We start from the raw sequence: 9723 nt of genomic DNA on the forward strand, positions 1-9723 counted from the left end.
ATCCCATAATCTCACATATACTATACTGTACTTTTAGTTTTATTATCTTCTTGGCGTAATAGACTCACCCAGTACAATTGCTTAGTATTGTTCACGAAAAGAACTAATTCTTAGGTTTGCATCTATTTTACACTTATGTAAATTTACAAACCGTTAATAAAGTTACCATACTTTACAGTAAGTTTCCGATATGCATTAATACCCTCGTAAATCGAGAAAATATTTAGAATTTACATGGTTTTCTTCATGAAAGATGGGAAATGAATTAAGTATTATGCTTGTTACTCTTTGGTTCGTCATATCTGTAAATTATGTCACACTGAAAGTCTTTGAGGCGTGAGCTCCTTGGAACGAAGCGAAGTGTTAGGCGTTAAAGTGCGCGCCCGTATTTTTTTTAAAATACGCGTTTGGCAAATTCTTGTGGTCTTGGCTGATTTGTATTAGCGTAATATCAGCCATACTTTGTATTGAATAAATAAGCTGTCTTACCTATACTTTGGGTTTGTTTTGGAGAAGCAAGTTTGAGTGAATTTCGTCCGGGTAGTGCATTAGTAAAAATGTCAGAAGATAAAAAGGTAAGTCACATGTTAGTCTGTTTTTACGTTAAGTGATTGTAGTGTGTTTTGAATATAAACTTTTTTTCTTTATTTAGGACGTGAAAGGCTCAGAGTCTGAGCACATAAACTTGAAAGTATTGGGTCAAGACAATGCCATTGTGCAATTTAAGATAAAGAAGCACACTCCTTTAAGAAAATTGATGAATGCGTATTGTGATAGAGTGGTGAGTACCGAAACGGATGAACGTAATTCAATATTTTGTGTAATTAATAACAGAGCCGTATCACTAAGATCTATTCCAGTGGCTTTAAGATCTTCGCTGACAATTAGTTACATGCATTTCTGCTATAGTTTATATATGTTCGTAGTGTATCGAAGCAAGCAGATTACCTTCCAAGTGTGAAAGAAAGGCGGTGTGGTACCTGTAATTTTACCTGTTGATAAAATTTTCAATTTGCATTGTGAACATAGATATACTGGTGGTGTTAAGCGTAGCACATGTGGTGATGTCACACGAATGATATTTTTTATTGATCATGGTTTTCTCAATTTTTATTTGTACGGGCTTTATATATACTTGAAGCAATGATTTTTATAATGTAAACATATTCATGTGTACAGTTCGTATTTGCGTTTTTATTGAGCATTTTGGTTGCCAACCATACTGAAGATAGACGTCGTTTCTTTTACATCTTTGTCTTGCTTGTAGATAAAGAATACTTTCATTTATAAATCACGAGAACTAATAATTTCTTAACATGTGCTTTTGTTTTGTGGTTTTGTTTGTGGGTACGTTGGGTTTGTAAATATGTACAGCTCTAAACAAGTAATAAGATAGACGGCATAGAAATATACAAGCTAAGGTCAAAAAGTACCTGTTCAACAGGCTCCTTGTTTATTAGTAATGTACAATACTTAAACTATTATTTTCCAGTAAAAGATACAATGTGGACCACCCGTGCATTTGTCTTATTCAACTACTATATACAAACGTAATATGAATCAAATACAGGTCACCACCTTTCAACCTGTGCGGGACATTGGGCTATGCAACAGATCGAGACTTCAATGGGAGTCCAGTTTTACACTGTAGCCCATTTTTCAACTTAGTCTATTCTTAATACAGTCTTTTTACCATCACATCAGCTTGTACGATGAAAATAAAGATTTTGGATTGGCGCAGCTTCCTTCACTTATCGGAGGTGAATGCGTGGCTTTTTATATGGACAAAACAAATGTAAATAAAATGGGAAAAACCAAGACTGAAGGATGCTCAAACACATCGTAATGCATATTATGAATAGTGTGATTGCTCTGGAAGGTGACAGTGTCCTAAAGTGCTCTTACAGTGTCTGTGTTCTATAGTGTGCTGCTGTTGGCAGTTTTATGTCGTAGCAAGTTAAGTGATATACGGTTGCCTGTGAGGATACTCAGTTGTCTCTGAATATGACAGATGTGGCTAATGTGGGTTGATTTTGTAACCAGAACATAATCTCTTAGCTTAACTTGTCAGTCACTGATGGTACAATAATTAGTTGTGTGTCCGCAGTGTGGAAAGGACTAATATTACCTTCTACTAAAATGTGGAATCTCTAAAGTCTTTCTTCCATCACTTAAAAATAAATTCATCTCTCATTAAAAAAAGTTGTGACAAGGTTGTTCTTTGAGCTGCCAGACCATTCCTTTTCTCCCAAAAATGCAATATCTATAAATTGCTGGAAAACTGTATGTAATTGTGATAATCCAAACAGAATTTTGCCGGGTGTATCTCAAACTTTTGTTTCAGCTCCCCACTTAAAATTACTGTAGAAGAATCTGTTCTTGAGATCTGGTGTGCAAAACACACACACATATCTTGTAGTTTATCTAAAAAATCTTCTGTAAGAGGCTTTGGTAAAGGCCTTCACTGTAATTTTATTTTCTGTAGTCTATACTACATGATGATGCTTCCCAGTTTTCTTTTTGAAGTTCATACCTGGCTAGCACATTCAAAAGAAAATAACTCACCTGTACTTGGTTGGCAAGGGTTTCTTCCACTCACAGCCATAATCATCTGGATCTGTTATATTCTGGTTGTTCTCAACTCACAATCATCTTGATTCTGACATTGGTGGACTTCGTTGAAATGTAATGAGTCACTGTATCTCTGGCATTTTGCTGTTTAGTGACTAGTGGAGCTTTTAATACCCAATTGTGTTTTGCTGTTGCACTGATATGTATCAGAGCAGCTTCACCTTCTGTATTCTTAATACTATCTTGACAGTACTTGTAAAATACCTGTTGTGGAGCAACAAAGGTTTTACCAAATCCTGTCAAGATCTATGTCTCGCAGTCTTGCATCTTCCATTCTCTCGTAAACAGTCATAATAAATTGTCTGCTATAGTCATTTAGTACCTTCAAATCTCACTTACATATTTGGACTCTTTTAAATTTACAATTGTTAATACTCCTCCTAGCTGCTTTTGGAATGTTGCCATTAGATGATTCTTGTCTTCAGATTAGATTTGGCCAAACTTGACTTGTACAACTGAAGCTCATTTGGTCGCAATCACTGCACTTTTGGTGTTTCGATAGAAAATAGGAAAATAGAAATGTTTAGCATCTCTGTTACTAAAGTTTCTGAAATTTCCATTGATATAATTTCTTTTCAGCAATGTCGTCACAGTAAAAGTACTAGTTTTGTGTGTGAATCATTTTTTAAATCATCTATCACAACCTGCATTGGCAAGTTACCAGTTTCCGTGCAGCTGGAAGTCTGCCTCGTTATCAGAAACCAAATGAGGTGGTGCAGTGGTTAGCACACTGGCCTAACTTTTGGGAAGTCATCAGTGCAAATCTGCCTCCATCCATCCAGATTTAGGTTTTCCATTATTTCCCTAAATGCTGGGATGGTTCCTTTAAAAGAGCACAGCCGATTTCATTCCCCATCCTTAACAAAAACAATTCAAGCTTGTGTCATCTGTAACGACCTTGTCGTCAGTAAGACATTAAACGTAATCTTTGTTCTTCCTTTTCATTATAAGAAATTATTCTTGAAGAGACTTTGCTCCTTTCATCAATATGGCATTTTGGGTATTCATGAAGAATTCTCATTGAAAATGATTTGTAGTGGAGCCTATGATGTAGGACTCTCATTCTGAATAAAAGACTTAAGTAAACCTTTAAATGCTGTTTCCTCAAAGCCCAAGGTCCGTTTTTTAACTGGATGTCTCTCATTGCCTCTAAGTTACTTAGGCACAGTCAAAAAGCACACAATGACAGGAAAAATTTGCATTGATACTGTGAACATTGTGACAGTTCTGCTTCGCTTTTGTTGTCTGTTTTAGAATAAAATTCTGTTTTTCTCTTTCCCAGTAATTTAGTGTCTTATTGTTACCATTTTACGTATCTTCTTCACAGTCTGTGCCATAATTATTTTTCAATGAAAATTTGTCAGTGTTGAATAAATAACAACAAATTTGTCTTCATTCCATTTTCTGTCCCACTGCAGCAGTTTACTCCCATCTTCACTTCTAAAAATGACTCTTAGATAAATTACTTCTTAGCTTCATGTTCACCAGCTTTTAATTGAAAAGTACAGCTAGATAATCCTCTTAGGTGTTCCCAGTTTTTTTCTGTCACCTGTGATTGTTTCAGATATTAACTTAGTTACAGATTTAATGCCTTTAATCAGCAGAGAGTTTATATTTCTATTTACTTTCCAATTTCACATAATATTGCCGTTTCTAAATAGTTATCTACTTGTTTAGCTTGTCAGAAATAGCCAAAACAGGTGTGCTGTAATTACTCAAGATTAATGCATAGGTAAGCGTGTCATTTTGCAAGTTCTGCCTCATGTTCAATGTTCAATCTTATTTTGAAAAATATTTCTTTTTCTGTCAGAACGTATAAAACTTCCCCTTGTATAAAACTTCCCCTTGTGTCAAACAACTGTTAATCATTCTTTGAATGTGAATCAGGTATGCACACATCACTACATTGCTGCAGGCAAAATGGCACTCAGAAAAGTTTGTTATACGTAAAGGGCCAAAACTGCATTGTCACTCGTTCAGTTCATGCAAACAAAGCCTCCAAAATTTGTAGGAAAAAGTGTTCCATCTTTAGCATAATCTACTTATTACCATTATTACAAATTCCTATTAAGTAAATGATTATGACAGTGCAACTCACACTATCTTCACGAGTGTAATTTCTCTGTATTATTATGCGTTATTCGGCTTCCCTGGTGCCTCTCATCTTGTCGGCAGGGAAACATCCAAATCATTAATCTTGAACTGTTGTTAACTGTTTGTCAGTGTTTATTAATTAACATAGTCTGGTGCATTGGAGTTATCTGCAAACTGAGGAGATTCGTGTGATATAATTATTAAATTATGGCTGAAACAAGCAAGCTACATAATTGAGGAATGATTTCAGCTACCTTTGGAAAAATAACTTTTCCTGAAGAAGAAGGGAAAAAAAATCATATTTTGTTAGTCCCGCATTCTGTTTGTTATGTACATACTCAGTTGTATTTATTTTATTTCCATTTCACTTTAAAGCCTGATGGATACACTGTTGTATTTAGTTTTCCATTACTGGAGTCCTCTTTCTTGGTACAGTTCTGTATTATCCACATTTGTAGTAGTTGTGTTATGTTTAATGGTGTACCTGATAGCTAGTGGCATAGAAGGGTGGTTTTTTAAACACTTTCTCATGTATTGCTCTGTTGGGAAACACTTCCCTTTCAACACTATAGGAAAAGACAGATAACTGCTTACCGTAAAGAAGGCATGTCAAGTTGCAGACAGACACGATTAAAAGATAGTCATGTATAGCTTCCGGTCACAGCCTTCATCAGTAAAGTCACACACACACACACACACACGACCGCCAACTCCAGCATCTCAGGCTGAAATGCAACTACACACGGGATGCAAGCAGCAGTCTTGAGGGGTGGGGAAGGGGGAGGAATAGTAGTGTACTGGTGGGGAGAGAGACGAATGCTGTCTGGTGGAGTGTGCAGGGAGCAGATTGCCAACATGCACCATGTCAGGAGGTTGTGGGGGAGGGAGATGGGGAAACAAGGAACAAAAAAGGAGAGGCGCAGGGAAAGGCTTCAGATGCATTGGCAGAGGGCTGCAAATAAACAGTGTGGTAGACGAGAATGAGAGGAGATGGTATTACAGAGGAGGTGCTAACTGTTGACTGGAGAGTGTGGGAACAGTATGTGTATAAGTGTAGGTGCATTCCGGCCCGAGATGCTGGAGTTGGTGGTCGTGTGTGTGTGTGTGTGTGTGTGTGTGTGTGCGTGCTTGCTTGCTTGCTTGCTTGCTTGCTTGCGTGTGTGTGTGTGTGTGTGTGTGTGTGTGTGTGTGATGAACTGTCGTTGTATTTTCTGGTAATGAATTATGTAAGCTAAAAGAATTGAAACAATGTTCATGATGGTTGTGGATTTTTTCCAGCCTATTGTCCCGTAATTGCAGCAGCCTATTGATTACTAAAGAATATACTTCAATGATGACACCTGCACTACCAGTGTTAAAGTTGTTAGCATTTTTTTGTAATTTGGTACTCTTACATGAAGTCCTTGTGTGGTGTTAAGAATTTTAGCTTTGATCTCCATGTATGTGACTTCTAATATTTATTATTCTGAACTACATTGATGCTTGTCTTGAATGTAACATTTTAACATTCTAAATATCAACATTTTAACATTCTGTTTCACAATAATTTTACAGGGGATTGCAATGGCTACAATGCGCTTCCGATTTGATGGGCAGCCAATCAATGAAACAGATACTCCTCTTTCATTGGAAATGGAGGAAGGTGACACCATAGAAGTGTATCAACAGCAGACAGGTGGAAGAGCATAGAAAGAAACTGTGTTTATTGAAATGGCTTTGTGTTATGCACCGAGAGAAGTGGAACTCGAGTGAATATGTGAAATACAGGCACACTTTTTCTATTAAATGTGACAACTTCAATAGTGAATGTAAGTGTTGGGTAATCATGTGAAATATTCCTAAATATCACATTGAATTTGGGGAGCCCTTTTGTGATTGAGTGGAAGTAAAATTTGTTCTGTTGTTTTGGACTGCTAAACTTGTTTTTCTTGTGTTTTTTTTTTCATTTTTTTTTTAATTCCTCAAAGTCTGCATTGTACTAGAAGAGAACTTAACAATTCCAATGGCCTTGCATTTTTCTGTTCATTCCAACAAGGAATTGAGTGTTCTCCAGTCTATATTTTGTTATGTAGAAGTGTTCAAACTAAGGATTCCACATTGTTTAAATGTACTTACATGATAATGGCATGAACATTTAAGGAATTAAGATATGCCATCAATAACTTTTCTTAAAAGGAGTATTTATTAGCTTAGTGGCCAAACAGATATGTTGTGTGGGGCTCACATGTTTGGTCTTAGACCTTGTGGTACATTTTTTGTGGTTCTGATTCTACAAGAGGCATAAAAGCAAGCACTCAACCTGTGGCTGTATGGTTTTCTTATGTGTTTAAAAGTTGTATGAAGTAATAGCTGTATACCTATCCTAAAATGTAAATAAATGTTTTTAATAACTTATGCATTTACTTATTTCAGAATGAAACTTACTGGAACGTACTGGCATATTTTTCACCAATGAACGATTTGTATGAAGATGAGCAATGTTAATGTGTTTGGGTAATAAAATAGTATCTTTCTGGGAATACTATGTAATTTTTTAAGTAGCAGTAACTAACTTTAAACATAAGAAAGACGTCACACCTGTGGGTAAAATAACTGTGTTTATAATGCTTTGGAAACAGCGTTTAACATCATCTAACCATAAGTTTTTCTCAATGCGTTTGTTGTATATCGTCAGTGAAGAAACAATACCGCATAAGTAGCAAAATAAGAATTTTACACGAGAGACAAAAAACTGTCTAAAATGCCTAATACATTTCACAGAGGTGGTAAATTTGCATCGTAGCACTACAAGGAAATATTGGATCAAATAAAAATGTGAAACAAAAAAATACACTTTAGAAAACTTTATTACGGCACATACACGGAATTCTCTCTGTATTTATGCTGTGATCTGTTACTTACGCGGTATTTGTCAGACTCCCGGCACGACTTGACACATTGACGTTGGTATTTGGTGCTGAGAAAGCCAGTGAGAGCACGTTTTGGAGCATTAATCATTTTTATTGAAAGACTTCATAGAAACGTTTTAAATAAATATACTGTTTACATAGTTCCGGAAATGTCTTCACATTTCTTCAAGAAAAATCCTAAGTGCCACTCAAAGCAGCAACAGAGAATCACACTGCACTGATACTCATCACACAGTTACCTCCGCTATAATTTTCATTCATAAGGAATGTTGTCATAATAACTGTGACAATCTTTAGGAAGAACAGATTTAAGTTGTTGTAAATGATCCAATTTGCATTTCTTGATTTTCAGTCTTTCCTTGTTTAGTTTCGGGGTGCAAACATCTCCAAGAATTTTCCTCGGACGCCTTGGTAATTCTTGCCACATCTCGTTGAAAGAGCACTTGTTGTAAATAATACCATTTGGGCAGTACTGTATCGCCCTCAGATTGGTAACTGTAGGTTCATTTTTTACAGCTCTTCCAGGTCTAATTGAGTCGTACAACCACAGACTTTTCTCTGGGTAGTTGATGAAAAAGGAATAATCTAGGTAATGGACTTCGTATGGCGGTGGCTTTTTTCTCGCTTCTTTAGATATCATAGCGTATTGGCTAGGAAGATTAACTTCACGTCCTTTAAGCTTGCACTCAATAGAACTGTGAATTGAGTCACATTCCATCTGAGTATGGCCTTTCTCTAAAAACTTTTGTGTAATCTATACTCCAGTATCAATTGCTAATCTTAAAAGAGCATTTGATAAGATCACATTTTTGTTCTAATATGTGCAGCCGTCAGAACACAGAATGACTTGAATGGGATTTTCCTAAATCGTTCTGAATAGGGTGTCCACAATGCATGAGGCAAAACATGCATTTCATCGAACCAGTAATATACTGCATCACGACTTTTTAAATTATACATTGTAAAGTTATGAACAGCCAACTTTGTTTTATAATAAACTGCTCTTGCACTTAAAAATGGAGCTACTTTCATGGCCTTTAAGTCCATGGTGTACACTGAGCAGAGCTTCTGCTGGGCTTCTTTCTTGTCAGCATCTTTTTGCATCCTTGCCTGCTCTTTCCATTCTGTGTTGCTTCCACACATCTTCACTCAAGTTACCAAGCCTGTAACTACAACACAAGTCGCACTGGTCTTCTTGTGGGAAAATAAGCTAATATTACCATCTTCTAAAATCAATTTAAAGGTAGCCTGAATTAATGGTGAAACCTTCTCTGCATCACATTTTTCCACGTAGAGTCCATACAGCTGTTGTTTGGATTGTAGAATAGGCTCAAGGTACAACTTCGAGGAGGATTTCCTGCAGTAATGCGACAGAAGTTTCGGAAGAGAGTCTAGGAATTCTTTCATGAAGGTACTCTCATCTTTCTTTTTCGTCTGTTTGATTCGAGGTCGTGATAATTCTGTATCAGGACTCATCCCATCTGTGGAATTACCCAGCCAATATTGGACAGTCCATTCTTTAATCCCAAGAGGCCCCAGCTCATTTTTCAAAAGATAAATGAGCGACTCTTTTATCTACATCTACATTTATACTCCGCAAGCCACCCAACGGTGTGTGGCGGAGGGCACTTTACGTGCCACTGTCATTACCTCCCTTTCCTGTTCCAGTCGCGAATGGTTCGCGGGAAGAACAACTGTCTGAAAGCCTCCGTGCGCGCTCTAATCTCTCTTAATTTTACATTCGTATTCGTGATCTCCTCGGGAGGTATAAGTAGGGGGAAGCAATATATTCAATACGTCATCCAGAAACGCACCCTCTCGAAACCTGGCGAGCAAGCTACACCGCGATGCAGAGCGCCTCTCTTGCAGAGTCTGCCACTTGAGTTTATTAAACATCTCCGTAACGCTATCACGGTTACCAAATAACCCTGTGACGAAACGCTCCGCTCTTCTTCGGATCTTCTCTATCTCCTCCGTCAACCCGATCTGGTACGGATCCCACACTGATGAGCAGTACTCAAGTATAGGTCGAACGAGTGTTCTCCTGGATTCGCCAGTGTTCTTCCCTGGACGTTTGGTTGGAATTACG

At 37.1% G+C, this 9723-nt stretch overlaps 1 protein-coding gene across 1 annotated transcript; it reads left to right on the forward strand.

The window, feature by feature from the left end:
- The first annotated feature begins 333 nt into the window (after positions 1-333).
- LOC126256133 (small ubiquitin-related modifier 3) lies at positions 334-7119 on the forward strand. The gene is made up of 3 exons (XM_049955457.1): positions 334-575; positions 653-781; positions 6280-7119. Exons 1-3 carry the CDS (start codon positions 558-560, stop codon positions 6412-6414), a joined length of 282 nt encoding a protein of 93 aa, XP_049811414.1. The 5' UTR covers positions 334-557; the 3' UTR covers positions 6415-7119.
- Positions 7120-9723: the final 2604 nt, after the last annotated feature.

Source organism: Schistocerca nitens, chromosome 1, assembly GCF_023898315.1.
Source record: "Schistocerca nitens isolate TAMUIC-IGC-003100 chromosome 1, iqSchNite1.1, whole genome shotgun sequence".
Taxonomy (NCBI): Eukaryota; Metazoa; Arthropoda; class Insecta; order Orthoptera; family Acrididae; genus Schistocerca; species Schistocerca nitens.

What these genes read in the sequence shown, in the direction of transcription:
- LOC126256133 (XM_049955457.1), top strand. An exon ending in ATGCGTATTGTGATAGAGTG is followed by an intron (nt 782 to 6,279) that starts GTGAGTACCGAA and finishes ATAATTTTACAG; the next exon opens with GGGATTGCAATGGCTACAAT.